Source organism: Schistocerca serialis, chromosome 1 (assembly GCF_023864345.2).
Source record: "Schistocerca serialis cubense isolate TAMUIC-IGC-003099 chromosome 1, iqSchSeri2.2, whole genome shotgun sequence".
Lineage (NCBI taxonomy): Eukaryota > Metazoa > Arthropoda > Insecta > Orthoptera > Acrididae > Schistocerca > Schistocerca serialis.
In genome coordinates, this window is record NC_064638.1 from 1,093,869,243 (window position 1) to 1,093,894,281 (window position 25,039).

The 25,039-nt window shown below is 39.7% G+C and overlaps 1 protein-coding gene across 1 annotated transcript in view; it reads left to right on the top strand.

The window, feature by feature from the left end:
* Window positions 1-25,039, top strand: part of LOC126455618 (DC-STAMP domain-containing protein 2) — a 315,015-nt gene that overhangs the window by 98,311 nt on the left and 191,665 nt on the right. The window contains exon 7 of the mRNA XM_050091384.1: window positions 1,115-1,378. Coding sequence (XP_049947341.1) covers window positions 1,115-1,378 — 264 coding nt within the window. The remainder of the gene's footprint in view (window positions 1-1,114; window positions 1,379-25,039) is intronic.

Genomic DNA, 25,039 nt, shown 5'->3' on the forward strand with positions numbered 1-25,039 from the left:
ATAGAACATGTGTGGGACCAACTCACACTACATCTCCGAGAGCCAGAATTGTGGACCAATTACAACAATTGTGTGTCAGTTTGCTTCAGGACAGGCTGCAATGCTTTTGTGACACCCCTCTCAACTGAATCAGTGAAAGCATCTAGGCTAGAGGGGGCACAGTGTTGTGCTGAAAAGTGGGCTCAAGCTGCTAAGTTCTTTGTAGATTTGACTCAGTTTTATGATCACTACAATAAAGTTACATAGCTTCTCAACTTGTGAAGTTTCATTTCATTTCTTCCACCCCATCTGAGTGCATCACATTTTTGGTCAGGCAGAATGTATAAGGCAAACCAAATGTGTTGTACAAACAAAGTACTGTGACTGCTGTTTGTGAAGCTGCTAAACTTGATTGGTGATCTACTGGACTACATTTCAAATGGTCACCTATTTGTTCAAATTAGGTGACAATGGCACATGTGGTGGTGTGGAGCCACACTGCAAAATTTATACACTAGAGCCTATCTCTTAAAAACACACAACAACCAAAGAAAGTACAAAATAAATCACTAAAGCAAAATGAAAACAAGAACATATTTTATATTTGCTACCTCTTGCACATAATAAGTAAAAGTAAACTACATGCTAGTTACGTACCAAGTACTGCTGCAGCTGATACAATTACTGTGAAAACTGATGCACTGCAAAATGAGGAAGGAGTGTCTACTCCCATATTCATAGCCCCATCTTCTGCTGTTTCTTCGTCTTCAAGCCTCTCACCTGTCCTAAGGTGTGCAACTTTAATATTCACCCTGCCCACTCCATTGGCAAATTTATTCACTCAAGGGAGACTGTAGCATCACAAAAGTGCATGGCATCTGTGTGCCTCTGACAAAAAACAACGATTGAAAACAGCACTACATTGTCACAAGCCTTCTGTATGTCTCTTTGTACTGTTCATTATTCCTGCTATATGCTGAATGAATAATTTTTCTCATATTAATTTTAGTGTAGGAAATAAGTCATTGCTAAATTATTGATATTATGTGCTACTAAAATCTTCATGTGTTAAAGTGACAAAATTATTTATAAATATATTGGTTCAAGTTATTTTAACTTTCATAACTTGTTGTAGTGCAAGTCATCAAGAGCGCTGCAAGCTGGTTAGGTAGTATTATCAACATCTGCAATAAGGAACTTGGAACCCCATTTGAACGCTGCATGCGTGTATTTGAGCCAGCCATTTCTGACTGTGTGGCTGCACTTGGACCTCTTTTCTCTTGGCTTTGCTCAATTGTGTATGTAGGACAGGCCTTATGTTTTATCTTCAAGGTCTTGGATCTAATATGTGCCTTGGTTGATCTCATTAGAGACACAGTCACTGGACCAATAAAGAAAAGTAAGTTTTGTGATTGTCAACAAATGGGCACCAATTACAATTAATACATTATTAAATGTAATATAGATAGTAACTTCAAAACTTTGGTCTTTTGTTCGTTATTCCTTTGCCCCTTTTTTATCATTGAGTTAGTTGTTTATGGTAGATCTTGAATTTATAGATACAAAATCTGATTGGAAACATTTCTTTCAATATTACTGATGGTTAAAATGTCTATCCTGTTAGCAGAATTCCCAATTATTATCTGATGAAATAGCTTCTTATACTTCAGTAGCTTGTGAACTGTTCCAATATTAACAGGATCGTAAGATGGGGGAACATAAAACCATAGCTTTTGCTAGTACAAGTCTTAAATAAATGTGAACTCAAATATACAACAATAGAGAACAGGTTGTTATATAGAGCAAACAAAAGATTCAGATGCTAATTTGGGGTTCTAAGATCATAGTATTGAAAGTAGATTGCTACATAGGAGATTAATGTGATAACAGATTAATGCATTCCTTCAGGAGTATCACATAGAGATTAAGTGTATAAAATATTCATTTTTTTCTATGAAATTCTTAGCTGCAATTTCTATCCGTGATGAGGTAAGATGTTAGCGTTATTAATAAAACAAGATGTAAGGGTTAGTGACTATTTTCAGGAAAAATGACAATGAAGTGAACAGACAATACCATTATTAGAAGAAAATTCTATGTGGTCAATAATCAAAGATGCTCTATTTAGGAATTAATGGGAGAGCAAAGTCAAGTGGAAGTTATGTATTCCACAAACAGTAGCAAACGATTTCCTATGGCTCATACACAAAGGAATTTGCATTTTGGAATACGTAAATATATCAAATCTATGAATCAAAAATCTAAATAGAAATGTAAGGAGCACATGAAGAACACGTGAGGTATGCCAAAAATTTGAGGAGGATAATATTAAACTATCTTACAAATTGTACCTCATAATTCCTAAAGCTTTGCATGATCTTAGTGCAGCAGATTTTTTTGGCCAATTAAAACAAGGTAGAGGAGGGGTAACATATATTTTTGTCCTTATTGAATTTTGGTTGAAATATATAAAACTATATCCAAATAAACAAGAAAAAGTGGCCAGAGTAATAAACTGGTGGTGGTGGTTAGTGTTTAATGTCCCGTCGACAACGAGGTCATTAGAGACGGAGTGCAAGCTCGGGTTAGGGAAGGATTGGGAAGGAAATCAGCCGTGCCCTTTCAAAGGAACCATCCCGGCATTTGCCTGAAACGATTTAGGGAAATCACGGAAAACCTAAATCAGAATGGCCAGAGACGGGATTGAACCGTCGTCCTCCCAAATGCGAGTCCAGTGTGCTAACCACTGCGCCACCTTGCTCGGTAGTAATAAACTGCTTAAGAGAATACTTTGTAGAAATAAGTAAACCACACAGATTATTAGCATATAATGGCTCACAATTCACAAGTAACAGTTTTAAGGAATTTCTAGCTTAGGAGGGTGTTAAACATATGACAGTAGCAAAATACTATCCGCAATTGAACCCTTGTGAACGTATAACGAAAGAAATAGGACAGTTATGGAGAATGCATTGTTCTGAAAGATATACTACTTGGACTCAGAGGATTCCTGGGTTTTAGATGATAATATACGAATTCTCACAAATTCTACAGGACTATCACCAGTGGAGGTGATGAATAAAAAGTTTATTGGAGAACCTATATTAAAAATATTCAAATGGCCATAGAATTAGAAGAATTACATAGGATAGCAGATGACAGTCTACATAGGCAAGTGGAATTCTGGGTGAATAAATATAATGAAAAGGCAAATGCACCTTTCTTTAACACAGATGAATTAGTACTAGCTAAGGATTATCATCAAAGATCGAATGTAAAGAAAGAGATGAGGTAACATTTCTAGATATTGTGGACCTTTTAGAATAATGCGTGTACCACATTCACAAGTAGTGTTTCTGGTAGACTCTAAAATGGAGCAAGAGATAGGACTGTATGAGATTGATACAATAAAGAAATTTAAGACTTCAAGAGAATGTGCCATTTTTGCAGATTAGGCAGATCGATGACCACCAGGTTCCAAGTTAGCTGCTTCATTACTTCATGTTAAGTTTTCCGTGAAGCAATTTATTTGTCTTTAATTATCCTGTTGATTATATTTTACATCCCTCTGTTACTGGTCTACTTTACATCATGAAAGTAAAAGCGAAAGCCTGTTATTTGGACATAAAGAGTATGAAATATGAAAATAATGATTATAAGGTCTATTTGAGTACATGTAAAGTAATTTTTTATATTGTATACATAGGATTTTCTTCTTTTCCCGTTCTCTTATAAACAGTCATTCGGTTTTGTATATCTTTCATAGGGGTATTTGGTCATATAAGGTGCTAAACATGTAATGCAAACTGTTAAGTACAGAGGGACTTACAGTCCAATATATACGCTTCACAGTGGTGAAATATTGTGAGGGGCCATTGCATACAGACATGTTGACTAGCATGTAGTTATCAATCTCTACTAGCTACTCATGGGGGTGTAGTTACGATCCATTCTGTAGAGCATGCCAACATTTTGTCACACAGCATCTCGGTGAGGAACCTATCAGGAAGTGTACCTTGGGGTAGAGGTTAGTATGGGAGCCTGTCTTTGGGAATCTTGTCTTCTTTATTTCTTCAATCCTAACATATGCATTCTTATATTTTCCTTTCATTTTTCTCCAACAGGAGTTCTGGTTCCTTCTTCCTTCTTTCCAGATTCATACATTTCTATCACTGAAACCCTTCATTTATCCATTCCATATTGTGACAAATATAACCTGTTTCACATGTAATACCAAGGATGGAATGGGGTAACACACAAAAGACATCTTGACATAGACAATGATATTTTTTAATGCATGGACAAGAAGGTTGTGGGTATTATGTTAAGATGCATTTGTCAGTAATGTCAGTTGAATGATGTGAGAGGGAAGGGTGCCAACAATACCAGAACAAATGGAAAGTTATGTACTAACAAGTACATGAAAATGGAATGGCAAGGAACATGAACTGTTTTGCTGAGATCACGATAGATGGCATTAGAGTTATCACTGATAAGAAAATGTGGATGCCTTGTTTAACAGATGAGGAGCAAAATTAATCTAAGAAAAAACTTTTGTTATCTCAGAAGAAAGCACTAGCACTTGAAGGGTTTGTGTGAATATAAGAAAACCACAATAATTGTGAATATACACGATGGAAAAAAAATCACAACACCCAGAAGGAGGTGTGCGAGATAAATGAAAGTTGGTAGGTGTGCTATACCTGAAAGATGAAGTATATTCAGTTTTCACACCAGTTGCATAAAAGTAGTGCTAATAGCCTAGTAGCGCCACTATGAGGACGCAAATCAGATTTGCTTTATATAAGCACTGTAATGATCTTGAGCATTAGATACCTTTCAGAATGAACATAGTGGTGGGTGCTAGAAGAAATGCCTTTAAGATGATGAAGATCCCATTATCAATAGCTCACTGTGCATGGTAATAGGGTATGTGGTGAAGCTGGATGTTACTGCCATATTGTGCTGCACCTGCAGCAGCAATTCTAGCAGCAGTTGGCACAGTGACTGAACAAATTGTTACAAGTCAGTTATTTCAAGGACAGCTCCCCGAGCCAGAAGCCCTGTAGCGTGCACTCCACTGACTCAGACCAACACCATTTGCGATTTCAGTGGCATAAAGTGAGAGTTCATTGGAGGGTAGAGTGGAGGTTTGTTGTGTTTTCTGACAAAAGCCGGTTCTGCCTTGGTGCTAGTGATGGCCATGTGATGGTCAGGAGGAGGCCAGGTGAGCACTTGTGACCAGTCTGTCTGGAGCCTAGACACTGTACCTACATCTGGAGTAATGGTCTGGGATCCGATTTTGTATGACAGCAGGAGCATTTTCACATTTTTCCTCGCACCTTGACAGCAAATTTGCACATCAGTCCAATGATTCCATCTGTTGTGCTGCAATTTATGAACAGTATTCCAGGGGGAGCTTTCTGACAGGATAATGCTCACCCACATACTAGGCTGTTATAACCCAATATGCCCTACTGAGTGTCGACATGTTGTCTTGGCCTGCTTGATCATCGGATCTGTCTCCAGTCGAGCTTGTATGGGACATCAGTAGACAGCTGTAGAATCATCCACAACCAGCCATAACCGTCCCTGTATTGACCAACCATGTGCAACAGGCATGAGACTTCATCCCTCAAATTTACAATGCATACACATTTTCATGCTTAGATTCAACATTCTGACAGCTACACCATTTATTAATGTAGCAGCATTTCACAGTTGCAATGGTTTTTGTGGCACTTACATCTTGCGATGTTAATCGCTTAAATATGTTACCTAGACAAATGTATTCCTGAAATTTCATTACTATGCATTCATTATTTATTGGTACTGGGATTTTTTCCATCAGTGTATTATGTGTTTTAACCCAAGAATGCAAATCTTAAGAGCAATTAAGTAAATGGTTTGTATGTTACAATAATAAAAAAGATTAAATAAAAATAACAGCCAACAAAGACATGCTCTTAACAGAATATAAGTATCCACACTGTAATATCTGTTGCTAATATTTGTCTATATATTTGAAAGGGAAAAATAACAGATAAAAGGTACACTTGCCTGAATTTTTCCATTTTTTTTCTTTTTGAAGTAAGTTGGATGCAACTATGTGAATAATAAGGAACAAGGAACAATATTATAATCTAGTAACAAGTAATGATGTCTTGATGAACAGCCCTTAAAGACAAGTACATGTAAGTGAAGACTTGTTGAGAAACACTTGGATAACATACATGTGAGCTACAGCAATTCAAGAAGCATAAAGAAATGGTATGAATGTAGGAGGCAGGAAAATTTTGTTTTAAATAGACAGGTAAAAGTCACTAAGCTACTGAGAAACTTTGATGTTGGAAATTATCAAAGTAAGGGTCATAAGCTGTGCATACAATTTCAAATTTTAAAGTGGAGTGGATCCAGTTTTATGTATGGGAGACATTAAGGATGGGTGGACATGTAGGAGGGGTGGTCTAGTCTTTGGTCTGGTGAATCGATGGAAGGGATTATTTGCACCATATATACTGGAGAGCAAAGGATAGGCAGACCAATAGTAGGGATGACTTATGCGTAGGTCAGGTGGATTCATAGAAGGACTGACCTGTACTATTTCTTTACGTAGAGGGAGGAGGAGAGGGACACACATGTCACAAAGACAACTTTGTATTTTCACAGTATTGGCACAAAGATAAGTGTGAGTGCATTTCTTCCAGAATTATGAAGATGTATAATGATGATGAGTCATGCTGCTAAGGTGTTCTCTATATTAGTCAAAAGCAAACGGGCTTACCTGTGCAATGACTGATCTTCATTTCTGTACATGTTGACTTATCACAAATCTGAGATTCACAATCATGGAAAGTTGTATAGAGTAAAATGTCAACATGTAATTCCTTGTGGTAAATAAAATTTAAACCTTGTACATCTTGATAAAGTAGGAGAGATTTGGTTGTTACAAGCCAGTAACATGAGACTACTATTGATTAAGAATAATGAAATCGTTATAGAGCCTGACTGATCATGGCAAGTACTTCACAGGGATTTTGACAAGGCAGATGTCGAAGCCTCTAATTGTTAGCTGTTCCAACTTATAATTGTGTGCTGTGCTTTAGCTGGATCATGCATCATAATAAATGCCGATTTATCACTTAATTGAGTAACTTTATTGTTTGATGACAGAGAGCAGATACTTGAATAACATTGTGAAAACTGTAACTGTACAGGAGACTGAAGTAAAAATGAACTGCCTCTAATTACTATGTCATGTTTGTAACTATCAACAGTCAAGGGATGCTGTAACGCCACAGAGCACAACACAAAAAACCTAGCGCCTCTGGAGTGCAGTGTGTGAACTCTGACAGCTCACCTGAACACACACAGCAGCTGATTTCAATCTCATTTCTTGGCAAAATCATCACTAAACTGTCACCACAGCAGCTCCCTCAGAGGAAGTGGACCACCCTACAGAAAATGTGGAGGAAATTCACTTGTCATCCGGAGAGTGTTGTGCATAATGTAGGTGCTGGTGCTGGTGGCCAAAGTCATCATACCTTAGTCAATCGCAATTTCTGGAACACACCTACTGACTTTGCTTGGTCATTAGAGATGGCAGTGGGCTTGCCATTTACTTATTTATCAACAGTGCATGCTTCTCATTGTAGGACACTATGGGACCTTTGTAAATCAGTTGAAGGGATGGTCTGACACAATCTGTAGGAGACACGGCATCAATACAGGTTTCCTGGTCATGGTGTACATAGATGGAGATGTCCCATGTCGAGAAGGGTGGTTAGGGCAAACCTGGAAAATGTGTCCCTTCAACTGACGAATGAAGTTGCTATGATGGTGGTCAGAAAAATGGAAGGACTTCATGTCTACATATTCTCTCGGTAGGAATAGCACTTCACAATAAACTAGCTCTGTCAATGATGAATCTAAGTTGGGTTCCTAAGCACTTCTTAGAGCAAGGAAGACCATTGTTAGAGCTGTAATCCAATTGGTATGATGACACGTGTGTGCTGCCTTCAGTGAATAGTGCTAGCATTCTGTAATACTGTTAATGGCTGACTGGTAACTTGTTGTTTTTTGGTGAAGAGCGCTGTAGAATTTGTTCAGGTGAGCAGAAAGGTCAGATTCGAAAAGGTGGCCATTGTCCATTGATATGTCTAGTGGGCAACCAAATCAAGCAGTTCAGCTTGCGACAAGTGTATAGCGTAAGGTTTCTATGGAAATGTTGAATATTGGCACTGCTTCTGGCCAGTGAGGTAATCAATTGATTGTTAGAATGTAATGTTGGCCAAAAGATGAAGGCAATGGTTGTAAACATCAATATGTACATGTGAAAATTGTGTAGTTGAATCAGGGAAGGCCCCACAGGTGCAAACACAGGCAGAAAACTTTGCTTTGCTGGCACTTGATGCTTCTTGAATTCACTCTCAATAGTCTTTTTGAACTCCAGGCCAAACAAATCATTGTGAGACTAGGCGAAATGTTGGTCTGATGCCAGGATGACACAAGCTATGCATACTGTCAACTGTTCACTGTTGAAATGTAGCTGGTGAGAATGGATGAGGTTTTCCAGTCAAAATATAATTTGACATCTGCACCAGGAACATCAAGAAGTTGCAACTCTAAGGCTAATGATGTATCCTTGAGGAGATTCTGGAGTTCCTGGTCAACCTCTTGTGGCTTGGTGAGTCACACAAAATCAATAGTGTTTGAAATGTTGCTGACATAGGAAAGACAATCTGCTACTACATTGTCAATTCCAGAGATGTGTTTGATGTTGATCTTAAACTGGGTGATAAATACAAGTTGATTATGTTGACAAGGCGAATGGTTGTTGTTGTTTTGCCAGAATGTATAAGTGAGCAGCTTATGGTCTGTATAAACAGTAAAGTCTTTGGTTTACAGTTGTGGTCGAAATTACTTGATGGCCTCATAAATAACAAGTATTGCCCTCTCATATGTACTCCACTTTTGCTATGATGGAAATAGCTTATGTGAGAAAAAAAGACAGTTGTAGCCCCACACCATCATGGAACTGCTGTAATGCTTCAGCTATAGCTATTTGACTTGTGTCTACAACTGGTGCGATGGGTACATCCAGCTCAGGGTATGCAAGGAGTGCTGCATCTGCTATGCTCTGTTTTGTCACTTTGAAGGCACAGTCCGTTGACTGAGTCAGTGAGCTGCCCTTGATTTTTGGACTAGTGAGTGCTGCAATCAACAGTTTTTGTAGCTCAGTCGAGTGTGGCACTTGTTTATGATAGAAGTTTAGCATGCCCAAAGCAGCATCATAATTCTTTAGCAATGTTTGATCGAGCAATTTGTGGGATGGCTTCATTTTGATAGTGAGCCTGCAGATGAAATCTGTTGTCCTAGAAAGCTGAACTGCGGCTGACAAAACATGCACTTAGCTGTTTTGAGAACTGTGCCTTATTGTTGTACCCACTTAAAAACTTCAATTAAATTTATTCTGCTCAGCAGTAGACATAAATACAAGAATATTGCCTAAGTAGGCAAAGCAAGTACTGAGTTGATAAATCCTCGCCGTGTCTGCACAGCCTTCCTTTGACCGAATGTCATAAAAAGGCTCTCAAACAATCCAAATGGTGAGATGATGGCTGTCTTTGGAATATCTTCCTCTATCATTGCAATTTGTGTAAAAACCTTAGCACTATCAATCTTACTGAGCAAGGTTGCTCTGGATAAAGCATGATTACAGTCACTTAACAGAGGCACTGAGTTCTAGTCAGGTCTGTTAGAGTGTTAAGTGCATGATAGTTTCCATGCAGATGCCAAGCATCACCCTTCGTTGGTACAAGGTCAAATTCAGATGGTCATGGACTACTGGATGGATGATTGATGCCCTCCTTCAGGATGGCATCAAATTCCACATTCACAATGGATAAGCAATCATCGAGCTAAACATCTGGGTCAAGACAAGATAGGCAGACCATCAGTAGTCTTAATTTGAGATACGGTGTTGTGGTATACCTATGTAGGCACCCCAGTTGGGCAGTCAGGGCTGGAAACTGTAGTAGTAGGCGAACTTGCCATCACACCTGGCTGCTTCTACAATGTTGGCTATGTGCACCACTGCACCATGTCAGAAACGCAAAGCTATCAGGCCTGTAATGCTGTCAGCAATTTGTGCATTCACCATGTCTGGTAGTAGGTGGTAGAATGCCAAAAAATTAGCCCCAATGATGGTCTCCATGACATCCACAATTGTAAAATCCCATGTTAACACATGACGCAGTCGAAGATTCAGCTCCATATGCTGTGTGCCATGTGTTGTTATAGAGGAACTGTTGACTGCAGATAGACAGAACAAGGTTGGTGGTTGACTACTGTGTAATGAGATCCATGGGAATATACACAAATCTGAGCCTGTGTCTATTAAATACTTTCAGCTTGACTTCCTGTCTCATATAAATAGGCGCTGTGACTGTGCCCTGCGATCGGATGATTGCCACTGCCATTTGGGAAGGCTCAAAGTATGGTGCATTTGTGTACCATATCACCAAATCTGCAATAATACCAACAGATGGAGTGTCCCAGAAGTTGAAGAGGTTGTGGAAGAAATGGCTTGTTGACTTTAAGCGGCATCAGTTTCCATTCCTACTAAGATCACACTGAGATAACAGCTCACTGATCTGTTTCGAGATACAGCACAAAAATGCCAGTGTCGACATTGGTGATGTCAGTGTGGTTTATCCTGCACTACAACAAATGAGCAACTCAATTTAAAAGTGAATTAAGATTTGCAAGCTATGATAGAAATCCCAGACATGATAATACCATATGTGTTTCCAGACTTGCTTGTGCATTTACTGCCTTTCTGGCCACATAACCTAACATTATGGTATGCACAAATGGAAGCCAGTTTTTATTATTCCAGAATTACTGTGGGCTCTAAAAAGTTCACAATTGTGGTGAGCCAGTTAGAACATCGATATGAGACTGAAGATGTAATATCCATGCCACCTATCACGAACTCCTATGAGAAGTCAGAACTTATGTGTAGAGTCTCTGCATCTCAAGAAGAATGGGTGAGGCAAGTTTTAACACAGGAGAATATTTGAGATTGGAAGCCTCCTCAGTATCTCAAACACTTGTGAAACAAGATTGACACTGGCAAAGTATCAGATAACTTGCTACATGTGTCATGGACCAGTCACCTGCTACCTCAAAAGAAGGCAATAGTAGCATCACAAACAGAGATGTCAATGGATGCAGTGGCCGACTTGACTGACAGGATTATGGATGCAATGATGCTCACTCCAATAAGTGCAGTGATAGCATTGTGTAGCAGCACATCACACCCACAGACTGCAACAATCTTGCAGCCAAGGTTGATGTCCTCACCAAACAGATTAGTGAGTTATCATCTTGACATGACCATAGTAGTGAAAGAAACCAGTACCACAAAAGGTCACTAAGCCACCTTCCACAAGCTCTTTGACTTTTGGGACCACAGCACTTCCTGGTCCAAAAATCAAAGGCAGCTCACTGATTCAGTAAATGGACACCATGAGCTCTGCCTTTAAGTGGCAAAACAGGGCATAGTGGGTGCAGCACTCCTCACATGTCCTGACTGGATGCACCCTTTGCACTAGTTGTAGATGTGAGTCAAATGGCTATAGGTGAGCAGTAGAGCAGCTCTGTGATGGTGTGTGGCAACCACAGGCTTTTTTCTTGCTTAAGCTGTCTCCATCATAACAAAAGTGGAACGCATATGACAGGGAACTACTTGCGATTTATGACATGTCAAGTACTTTCGTCCACAACTAGAAGACAGAGACTTTACTTTTTGTACGGAGCATAAGCCGCTCACTTATTCATTACAACAAAACAGCTACAATCACTCATCTTGCCAACAAAATCAACTTTTATTTATTGCCCAGTTTAAGAAGGACATCAGACACATCTCTGGAATTGACAATGTAGTAGCAGATTATCTTTCCCATGCCAGCAGCATTTCAAACACTATCAATTTTGCGTGACTCACCAAGGCACAAGAGACAAACCAAGAACTCCAGAATCTCTTCAAGGAAACAATATCAGCCTTATAATTACAACTAGCTGACATTCCAGGTGCAGATGTCAGATTATATTGTGACTTATCTTCTTGAAAACCTCATCCATTCTCGGCAGCTACATTCCTCAGACGCACCTCTGACAGCATGCATAACTTGTGTTATCCTGGTATCAGACCAACATTCTGCATAGCCCCACAATGATTTGTTTGGCCTGGAGTTTTAAAACGCTGTTGAGAGTGGACTCCTAAATGTGTCAGATGCCAGACAAGTTTCCCGCCAAATGCAAGCACCTGTGGAGGACATTCCAGACTCACATACATGATTCACACATGTATGTATTAATGTTGTAGGTCTGTTGCCTTCATCTAATGGCCAATGTTACATTGTGACCATTCATTTATTTATTTATTTGTTATCTTTTTTTACATATAGTCACCAACTGGTGACTTTTGCAAACGTCATAGCATTTTTGTACAATTTTTGTATAAACAGTAGTAATTTGCAATTCACAAGTACAAGAAGCAACTTATGGATGATGCACTTGGCAATATATGGTACAGTACTTCATAAAGCAACATACAGTTGTTACATAGTATAGATATTTGAATTTACAGCATGTTGTTACAAAAATAATATATATTACAATCACCTCAGAATAGTACATCGTATAGATAGAAGAGTTAGGCCTACATGTAAGAATAGCTACATTTTAATATCAGTATTTATTCAGTGAGTACAAACATTTGAAAGTTAAGAATGATTTTAATTCCCTTTTGAATACTTTACCTCTGTGGCATATAAATTTAATAGTCATGGGTGACTGGAATTCGTCAGTAGGAAAAGGGAGAGAAGAAAACATAGTAGGTGAATATGGATTGGGGAGAAGAAATGAAAGAGGAAGCCGCCTTGTAGAATTTTGCACAGAGCATAACTTAATCATAGCTAACACTTGGTTCAAGAATTATAAAAGAAGGTTGTATACCTGGAAGAATCCTGGAGATACTAAAAGGTATCAGATAGATTATATAATGGTAAGACAGAGATTTAGGAACCAGGTTTTAAATTGTAAGACATTTCAAGGGGCAGATGTGGATTCTGACCACAATCTATTGGTTATGAACTGCAGATTGAAACTGAAGAAACTGCAAAAAGGTGAGAATTTAAGGAGATGGGACCTGGATAAACTGAAAGAACCAGAAGTTGTAGAGAGTTTCAGGGAGAGCATAAGGGAACAATTGACAGGAATGGGGGAAAGAAATACAGTAGAAGCAGAATGGGTAGCTCTGAGGGATGAAGTAGTGAAGGCAGCAGACGATCAAGTAGGTAAAAAGACGAGGGCTAATAGAAATCCTTGGGTAACAGAAGAAATATTGAATTTAATTGATGAAAGAAGAAAATATAAAAATGCAGTAAATGAAGCAGGCAAAAAGGAATACAAACGTCTCAAAAATGAGATCAACAGGAAGTGCAAAATGGCTAAGCAGGGATGGTTAGAGGACAAATGTAAGGATGTAGAGGCCTGTCTCACTAGGGGTAAGATAGATACTGCCTACAGAAAAATTAAAGAGACCTTTGGAGAGAAGAGAACCACTTGTATGAATATCAAGAGCTCAGATGGCAACCCAGTTCTAAGCAAAGAAGGGAAGGCAGAAAGGTGGAAGGAGTATATAGAGGGCTTATACAAGGGCGATGTACTTGAGGGCAATATTATGGAAATGGAAGAGGATGTAGATGAAGGCGAAATGGGAGATAAGATACTGCGTGAAGAGTTTGACAGAGCACTGAAAGACCTGAGTCGAAACAAGGCCCCGGGATTAGACAACATTCCATTAGAACTACTGATGGCCTTGGGAGAGCCTGTCATGACAAAACTCTACCATCTGGTGAGCAAGATGTATGAGACAGGCGAAATACCCTCAGATTTCAAGAAGAATATAATAATTCCAATCCCAAGGAAAGCAGGTGTTGACAGATGTGAAAATTACCGAACTATCAGTTTAATAAGTCACAGTTGCAAAATACTAATGTGAATTCTTTACAGACGAATGGAAAAACTGGTAGAAGCGGACCTCGGGGAAGATCAGTTTGGATTCCGTAGAAATGTTGGAACACGTGAGGTAATACTAACCTTACGACTTATCTTAGAAGAAAGATTAAGAAAAGGCAAACCTACGTTTCTAGCATTTGTAGACTTAGAGAAAGCTTTTGACAATGTTGACTGGAATACTCTCTTTCAAATTCTGAAGGTGGCAGGGGTAAAATACAGGGAGCGGAAGGCTATTTACAATTTGTACAGAAACCAGATGGCAGTTATAAGAGTCGAGGGTCATGAAAGGAAAGCAGTGGTTGGGAAAGGAGTGAGACAGGGTTGTAGCCTCTCCCCGATGTTATTCAAGCTGTATATTGAGCAAGCAGTAAAGGAAACAAAAGAAAAATTTGGAGTAGGTATTAAAATTCATGGAGAAGAAGTAAAAACTTTGAGGTTTGCCGATGACATTGTAATTCTGTCAGAGACAGCAAAGGACTTGGAAGAACAGTTGAATGGAATGGACAGTGTTTTGAAAGGAGGATATAAGATGAACATCAACAAAAGCAAAACAAGGATAATGGAATGTAGTCAAATTAAGTCGGGTGATGTTGAGGGAATTAGATTAGGAAATGAGACACTTAAAGTAGTAAAGGAGTTTTGCTATTTGGGGGGTAAAATAACTGATGATGGTCGAAGTAGAGAGGATATAAAATGTAGACTGGCAATGGCAAGGAAATCGTTTCTGAAGAAGAGAAATTTGTTAACATCGAGTATAGATTTAAGTGTGAGGAAGTCGTTTCTGAAAGTATTTGTATGGAGTGTAGCCATGTATGGAAGTGAAACATGGACGATAACTAGTTTGGACAAGAAGAGAATAGAAGCTTTCGAAATGTGGTGCTACAGAAGAATGCTGAAGATAAGGTGGGTAGATCATGTAACTAATGAGGAGGTACTGAATAGGATTGGGGAGAAGAGAAGTTTGTGGCACAGCTTGACTAGAAGAGGGGATCGGTTGGTAGGACATGTTTTGAGGCATCAAGGGATCACAAATTTAGCATTGGAGGGCAGCGTGGAGGGTAAAAATCGTAGAGGGATACCAAGAGATGAATACACTAAGCAGATTCAGAAGGATGTAGGTTGCAGTAGGTACTGGGAGATGAAGAAGCTTGCACATGATAGAGTAGCATTGAGAGCTGCATGAAACCAGTCTCAGGACTGAAGACCACAACAACCACAACAACAACGTGGGTATGCACATTAGAGCACTTAGTTTCATTATTTTTATGGTCCACAAAAGTGTTATTAATTTGTACAGATACAAGGAATATACTGTTAGATATTTATGTTGTACAAAGGTTTCCCTACATGAATCTCTGTATCCTAGTCGATGCATGGTCCTGATTGCTCTTTTCTGCCGAGATCAAATGATTTACTTACTGGTCAGAAGCAGTGCCAATAGACAACATCTCCGCAGGAAGCTTAGCCTATACATTTGTCACAAGCTAGACTGCTCGATTTGGTTGCCTGCTACATGTATCAATGGACCATGGCCACCTTTTCCAATCTTACCTGTCCGCTCATCTGAACAAATTCTGTGGTACTCTTCACCATAAAACAACAAGTTACCAGCCGCCCAGTAACAGTATTACAGAATGCCAGCACCATTCAATAAAGGTAGCATTCATGTGTCATCTTACCAACTGGACTACAGCTCTATTGATGGTTGTACTTGGTCCAAGAATTACATACAAACTTATCTTAGATTCATAGTTGATGGAGCTAGTTTATAGTGAAGTGCTACACCTACTGGGAGAATTTATAGATGCACAGTCTTTCCAAATTTCTGACCACCACCATAGTGACTTCATTCGTCAGTTGAGGGAACACATTTCCTGAATTCACTCTTGCCAACCTTCTTGACATGGCACACCTTCCACCTATGCACATTATGATTTGGAAAAATGTATGCATGATATGTTTTGTATGGATGAAGTCAAATGCTCCCGTGAACCACCATACACAGATCCTCTTAGAGTCCTACAACGAGGAGCATGCACTGTGGACATATCAGTAAATGACAAGCCCTTTACTGTCTCTTGTGACTGAGCAAGCCTGTATGTGTATTCCAAGAACTGTGACTGATGATGTATCAAGACTTTGACCACCAGCACCACCACTACCCAAGAAACACATGACACATTCGGAAGAAAAGTTCATTTCCCAGCATGCTTTCTGTAGGGCACTCCACTCTGCCTGAGCCATGGTTTAGTGATGATTTCACTGAGTGCTGTCACCTGAGATTGACTCAGCTGCTGTTGCAACATGAGCTGTCAAAGAGTTCACACGCTGCCCATCAGAGGCAATTTTTTTTATGTTACAGCATTCTTTGACTGTTTATGGTTGCAGAGAAGACAGAGACTTTTTCTAGTGTTTGGACACAGTTTGTTTTTACTTCAGGCTCCTATATACTTGAATAACAATGTAAAAACTGTAACAATAGAGGAGCTTGGGAAGTAAAAGCTAAATGTACCTAATTTCTATAAAAAGTCTCTGTCATCTCCATAACTATATTCAGTCAAGGAGATGCTGTAACATCACAGAGCACAACACAGAAAACGCAGCACCTCTGACAGGCAGCATTTGAACTTTTTGACAGCTCATGTCAGCACAGCAGCTAACGTCAATCGCAGCTGACAGTGCTCGATGAAACAGTCACTACACAGTGATGTATAAGCAAAGTAAATGGCTGTTGATAATAAAGATGTAAAATAGGTAAAGAGAAAATTATTTACATGTGTAATAAAGAAATCAACTTACTGTTTAATTGGTATTCTCTATTAACTTAAAAAAGGTATATTAAGTAAGAACAAAGATATCAAAAACATGGAATACCCTTTTATCAGTTAAACTCAAAAATAAATACTTACCAGAAATGGAGATGCAAACTATAATACTTACCTTTGGGAAACCAACAGACTATGAATTGAAAATGACTGATTTAATGTGTATGAACATTCAGTGTTTGTTGAGTGGAGAAACTGTATTCAGTCTCTCGAGATGTTTATTTGAATAATGTTAATAATTTATTAAAAACATAATGTTATAGGAAAGTTGTAATTAGTTAATTAAATTAATTTGCATGACATCTTTCATTTTAGTGGGGGAGATCTGTGGTGTAACAAGTTGTTCCACTGCTTCATCTCAATCAAATGAAAATGTTTGTGTAAAAATGTTGTTTAGATAGTTAGTGTAGTGACGTAACAAGACTGTTACGCCACTGGAGGTAGCCGAAGGAAAGGCACGCGTGCACACACGCCGACGGGCGTCAAGTCTGGAACAGGCTACGTAATTAATGCTATGAAGAAAAGTACGTAGCTGGATTAATACTTATCTTTAATCAATCATTGTGGTACATCGCTCTTGACTATACACAGGAGACTTTAATTACAATCACTGTAAGGCTAATGGCGCCTTGCTAGTTGGTAGCCATTAACTTAGCTGAAGGCTATTCTGTCTCTCGGCTAATGAGAGAGAAAGGCTTCGTACATCTAGTCGCTAGCTAGGTCGTCCGTACAACTGGGGCGAGTGCTCGTCCGTATCTCGAGACCTGCCTTGTGGTGGCGCTAGGTCTGCGATCACACAGTGGCGACACGCGGGTCCGACATGTACTAATTGGACCGCGGCCGATTTAAGCTACCACCTAGCAAGTGTGGTGTCTGGCGGTGACACCACAGTTAGCATCTAGAGTATCTCCACTGTGCATGCTTTGTGTTGACATATGTGCAGAGATGATGAAAGAAGCATAGGCACAGGACATCGACAAAGCATAACAGCAATCTTGCATCTCCACCTGCTTTGAAGGGATCATGTTTGTTTTGGCATCATGGCCTGGTGGTGGTTTGGAAGGCAGAGACAGGGAGGTGCTGCCTACAGTGTCAACACCCAGAAACGGTTGAACAAAGTCAAAGCGAAATGTCACTCTCTTCTGTGCTGTTTTGAGATTCACTTCGAAAATTTTGTTCTAGCTAATATGAGTGCTGTTCACTGAATGTGTATAAATGTTTCATAAGAGCAACAAAATACAGAAGAGTTATGTAAAGGCAGTTACTCCATTTTATAGCTTGAAGATTGCAGTGCTCTCTTACAGTTCTTGACCCTCTGCAAACAGAAGCAAAGACACAGTGAGAGTCAGTGGTACTCATAGCAGGTCCACAGCATCAAAAAACTATGAGAAGGCAACCATAAGAAAATAGTGAAGGTGAAAACTCATGAATGACATATCTAGTTGACAGATTGTTAGTGAAGTTGCTGGTCCAGTTACAATACGTAACCAGAGACTTTTAACACTTCAATTTACCTTAGTCCTATGGCAGCACTGATCTTTAGCACTTCAGGTGTTACATATCACTCCGGTTGAGTGGTGTGTACCCCCTAAATCTATCTGGCCAATGGATAATGATCATAGTTGTTAAACTACACATATCGAAAAAAAGTTTTGCATCACCTCGGTTCCGAGAGTTTTGGAACCTGTACAGAAAATTGGAATAGAGATCAACATAAAAAACATTTCCGTCCTTTTTATTGCTCAGGAAACAACACATTGCATGTTGTACCACCATACAGTGAGGCCTTCATAGTTGGTGGTCCAGATTGCCGTGCACACCGGTATCTCTAATACCCAGCCACATGTCCTCTTGCATTGATGCATGCCTGTATTCGTCGTGGCATACTATCCACAAATTTGTCAAGGCACTGTTGGTCCAGATTGTCCCACTCCTCAGTGGCTATTCAGTGTAAATCCCACAGAATGGTTGGTAGGTCACCTCGTCCATAAACAGTCCTTTTCAATTTATCCTAGGCATGTTCGATTGGGTTCATGTCTGGAGAACATACTGGACACTCTAGTCGAGTGATGTCATTATTCTGAAGGAAGTCATTCACAAGATGTGAATGCACGATGGGGGTGCAAATTGTCGTCCATGAAGAGGAATGCCTTGCCAATATGCTGCCGATATGGTTACGCTATCAGTTGGAGGATGGCATTTACATATCATACAGCCTTTAAGGCACCTCCTGTGACCACCAGTGGCGTATGTTGGCTCCACATAATGCCACCCCAAAACAGCAGGAAAGCTCCACCTTGCTGCACTCGCTGGACATTGTGTCTAAGGTGTTAAGCCTGACCAAACACATCTCCGACGATTGTCTGTTTGAATAGATATGTGACACTCATCGGTGAAGAGAACATGATGCCAATCCTGAGCAGTCCATTCGGCATGTCGCTGGCCCCATCTGTACCACACTGCATGGTGTTGTGGTTGCAAAGATGGACCTTGCCATGAATGTCAGGAGTGAAGTCGTGCATCATGCAGCCTATTGCGCACAGTTTGAGTCATAACATGACGTCCTGTGGCTACACAAAAAGCATTATGCAACACGATGGCGTTGCTGTCAGGGTTCCTCTGAGCCATAATCCATAGCTAGCAGTCATCCACTGCAGTAGTAGCCCTTGGGCAGCCTAAGCGAGGCATGTCATCGACAGTTCCTGTCTCTCTGTATCTCCTCCATGTCCGAACAACATCGCTTTGGTTTACTCCAAGACGCCTGGACACTTCCGTTGTTGAGAGCCCTTCCTGGCACAAAGTAACAATGCGAACGCAATCAAACCGCAGTATTGACCCTCTAGGCATGGTTGAACTACAGACAACACAAGCCGTATACCTCCTTTATGGTGGAATGACTGGAAGTGATCAGCTTTCAGACCCCCTCTGTCTAGTAGGTGCTGCTCATGCAAAGCTGTTTACATATTTGGGCAGGTTTAGTGACCTCTCTGAACAGTCAAAGGGACTGTATCTGTGATATAATATCCACAGTCAACGTCTATCTTCAGCAGTTCTGGGAACTGGGGTGATGCCAAACTTTTTTTGATTTGTGTGTATAACAATTTAATAATTAAGAATATGATGTGGTATGGTTGATTTAGTTGCCTGTTTTTGCATGTAATGAGTGAACAGGAGCAACCATCTGTCTTCAAGGTATGGTGGCAGTTGTATTATCACCAGAAGGTGTGTTACCTGCAGGAGTTTTGTGTATGCTCCTTGAGTCGTCACGCCACCGAATAAATGCACACAATATGATAATAAGGCATGATGTCAATGAGAAACATAAGGAGAAACTTGATATGTACAGATATGTGATTTTCCCTATTTTGAAAAGTAATTAATAGAAGAAATTTTTCTATCTTGCTGAACAATATGTGAAGTTTGTTATAGAAGAAACACTTTGCATTCTGTTGTAAATGCTCAATGTATATTGAAGCAATTCATTGCCCACATAATGAAGATTGCTTTAGGGAAGAAGTACTTTCTAAATGCACTGACACTCTCAGAAAGCAATTTAATTTCAGGTAGAGATGTTCTGAGCTATGAGATCGACTAGAAAACTGTGTGCCCTCTAGTAATGGCACATCCAAGTACAACTTTAAACAACAGTAAATTTCCAGCAAAAGTATCCTATTCTTTTTTCTCTAAGACTAATATTTTTCTGTGATGCAGGGGATTTAAAAACCAAAGATTATTGAAAATAGTATTTAATTGTGTAAAATTGTTAAATGAAGTGGACTAAGAACAAACATGAAATTTGTATACCACATCTAGGTGCAAAAGAGTCATTTTAAAGGATAAATCATGTTATTGGGCTGTGATGGGTTGGAGGGCAATGAGGGTGCAGGGTAGATGAAAGCCAATGACATGTGCTACTTTCCTCATTTGTGGGTCTTCAAACTGAGAAGTGGGCCGGTGAGTCCCTACTCACTCAATCCCACTACATCACTGGAAGCAACTATGTGGAGTTCCAGAGTTATACCAGCCTTTCTGCAGCCTACCTTTCAAATTCGTAGCACTGCAGTGCCCAGTCACATCTGGAGACGTTTATTTTCTGCAAAGTGCATTAACACTACATGGAATACAAATATTTGTTACTAATAGTACTAATTGTAGAACTGTGTATGAACAGAATCTCTGTTCACTGCTCTGCACTACTAGGTGGGAAATTGATTCTTAGTTATGCAGTAAAATAGTTGTAGCATCCTTTCAGGGAAGGCCTCATCTCCCACCATGAGAACTGCTCGCTCTGTAGTTTACAGACAGACTATCCATCCCCAGCGTTTCCCATCCAGTTGTTTTATGTGAGCAGATGAAATAAGCTGTAATTGTCCTTATTTAGTGGAGCTATTGACAGTTTACAAATGAGTACTTATTTGCAGTTGTTAGGTGGATTTCTACATGAAATTCATTTGTGTAAACAATGGCTGAGACATGTTTAATTTGTGAGAATTATGTCAGTGACTGATTGGATTGGTAAATGTGGCACCTTGCTACTGGGTATGACTGAATGCATATTGTAAAGCTGTGTACACCGTCATAGTCAGTTGGTGATGAATTAAGGAATGACAGGAAAGCTACTGCACTTCTTTCACTATTAATTATGTTACTCATAGATTGCATAAATCTCTTCCACTTAGGAATTGCTGGCAATTTCATAGTTGGCTGCATTTGACAGAGCCATTTGCCACACATTCCCAGTACATATTGCAAGTGGGTGTCAGTATGTCAAATGGAATACAGCTAATCATGTGCAAGCCTAGAACAATAATCTGCCATTAATGGATTGCTTCTGTGAAGTTCAAATATTGGTAGTTCCATAACACATAGGTGGCCTACATCTGTGCCAATTTAAGCCTCTGGGCCTCTTCACATGATGGGAGAGCTGAGGCTGGGGTGATGCATTTGCTGTGATGTGAAAAGTATTCCAGCCATTGACAGTAGGGAACAGAATTTATCCCTTAATATGAGCCCTTGTGAGAATTTGTGGTGTAAGTCAAAAAATGGAGTTTTGAGATGAAACTCATGGCAGATTGAAGCTGTGAGCCAGATGACCTTTGCCTTTTGAAGTGCTCCACCAACTGAGCCACCCTAGCACAACTCGTGACCCATCCTCACAGCTTTATTTCCACCAGTACTTTGTTGTCTACATTCCAAACTTCACACAAGCTCTCCTGCAAAACCTGCAGAACTAGCGCTCCTGGAAGAAAGGTTTGGAAGGTATGAGACAAGATACTGGTGGAAGTGAAGCTGAGAAGTGAAGTGCTTCAGTAGCTGAGTTGGAAAATTACTAGCCTGTGAAAGCCAAAGGTCTCAAGTTTGAGACTCAGCCCAGCACACAAAGTTTCATGTTCAGAGGGACTTCAGGACTGCTGTGGGTTGTTGTAAACTTCACCCCACAATATTTCGATTGAACACCTGAAGTTATCTTCAGGTGAGCCATCAATGACTGATCGAGAAGTTCTTCACTGAAAGTATTGCCACGCATGTGTCAAGAGTCACAATGACAGAAGGACCACACTGCCCAGTGGCAGTGCCCTCCCTGGTGGAACTCCAAAGATCAGCTGTCTTTGGCATTGCTGCTTGCCACAGTTATCGAAGGTGACGGGATTCCACGCATTATCTATCTAGTAGCCACTGTCATTAGATTTTCCACAATGCATATTTCAATGGATTCTTTTATAATGGAGTCCAAAAAATATGCTGCTATGACCAAAACTAATGTTTTGTCATGTTGTTGTTGTGGTCTTCAGTCCTGAGACTGCTTTGACGCAGCTCTCCATGCTACTCTATCCTGTGCAGGCTTCTTCATCTCCCAATACGTACTGCAGCCTGCATCCTTCTGAATCTGTTTAGTGTATTCATCTCTTGGTCTCCCTCTACGATTTTTACCCTCCACACTGCCCTCCAATAATAAACAGGTGATCCCTTGATGCCTCAGAACATGTCCTACCAATCGATCCCTTCTTCTTGTCAAGTTTTGCCACAAACTCCTCTTCTCCCCAATCCTATTCAATACTTCCTCATTAGTTACGCGATCAACCCATCTAATCTTCAGCATTCTTCTGTAGCACCACATTTCAAAGGCTTCTATTCTCTTCTTGTCCAAACTATTTATTGCCCATGATTCACTTCCATACATGGCTACACTCCATACAAATACTTTCAGAAACGACTTCCTGACATTTAAATCTATACTCAATGTTAACAAATTTCTCTTCTTCAGAAACGATTTCCTTGCCATTGCCAGTCTACATTTTATATCCTCTCTACTTCGACCATCATAAGTTATTTTGCTCCCCAAATAGCAAAACTCCTTTACTACTTTAAGTGTCTCATTTCCTAATCTAATCCCCTCAGCATCGCCCGACTTAATTCGACTACATTCCTTTATTCTCGTTTTGCTTTTGTTGATATTCATCTTATATCCTCCTTTCAAGACACTGTCCATTCCGTTCAACTGCTCTTCCAAGTCCTTTGCTGTCTCTGACAGAATTACAATGTCATCGGCGAACCTTATAGTTTTTATTTCTTCTCCATGGATTTTAATACCTACTCCAAATTTTTCTTTTGTTTCCTTTACTGCTTGCTCAATATACAGATTGAATAACATCGAGGAGAGGCTACAACCCTGTCTCACTCCCTTCCCAACCACTGCTTCCCTTTCATGTCCCTCGACTCTTATAACTGCCATCTGGTTTCTGTACAAATTGTAAATAGCCTTTCTCTCCCTGTATTTTACCCCTGCCACCTTCAGAATTTGAAAGAGAGTATTCCAGTCAACATTGTCAAAAGCTTTCTCCAAGTCTACAAATACTAGAAACGTAGGTTTGCCTTTTCTTAATCTAGCTTCTAAGATAAGTCGTAGGGTCAGTATTGCCTCACGTGTTCGCATATTTCTACGGAATCCAAACTGATCTTCCCTGTGGTTGGCTTATAGTTTGTCATACTCCATTAAATATCCATTGGAGATACAATATTCCAAAATTGCAGACTTTCTGGGTTGCAGAAGGCGATTGCAACATTTACATTCTGGTCAGTGTTCTCCTACTGTGCATGTTGTTTGTCCTATACAGGTCATACCACACTGTCAAGGTATTTTGTAAATTCCAACCTCCCACAATAACAAATTACCCTTCACTGATCCCAGCGAGTCCGAAATCTTAGATGATGGGTGGAAAATCGCTTTCAGCTGAAAATTATTAAGGATTTTGAAGGAAATATTTCCAATGAAGCAAAGAAAAGCTAGGGACTTTGCTGACACATTCTCCTTTTTACCCACTTTCCAGTTCTTAGCTGTAGCTGAGAATGCTCTGTTAATTTGCCGGGTAAAGTATTTATTGTCTCTGAACACTGTCTTTAAATGTGCAATCTCTTTAGGCAAATTATCTGCATCCAACACTGTATGCGCTCTCTTTACAAGGGTTTTAAGCACCCTCATAGTTTGAGATGTGTGATGGCAACTTGAAGTGTGTAAGTACAAATCAGTGTGAGTGGGCTTACAATAAGTAGAGTGTCATCACTCTTCCGTCTAACTAAAACATCCAGGAATAGGAGACAACCACCTTTCTCTAACACTGTAGTAAATCAAATGTTCTCATGAATGGAGTTAAGGTAATATAAAAACTCCATTAACTTACCTTCTCCATGGACCATACTGAAAGTATCATTCACATACCTTCAAGAAACAGTTGGTTTAAGAACTGTTGATTCAAGTGCTCTTTCCTCAAAATCCTCAATAAAAAGGCTAGCCACCAAGGGAGTCAAGGGGCTACCTATGGTGACACTGTCAGTTTGTTCAAAATATTCTTGGTTAAACATAAAAGTGGTTGAGGAAAGAGCGTGCCAAAACAAACCAATAACCCCAATCTGAAATAGTATATCAATTAATGCCAAGGAATTAGCAAAAGGTGCCTTTGTAAAAAGAGATATTACAGCAGAACTCACTAAAAGATCCAGCCTATTTAGGAGTAGAGCCCCAAGTCTGTTGATAAAATCGGTTGAGTTCCTTATATAAGTTGACTTTTGCCAACCAATGGTCTCAGCAAGAAAGCAAAATGTTTGGCTAAGTCATATGTGGGGCAATCAGTATTACTCACTATAGGCTG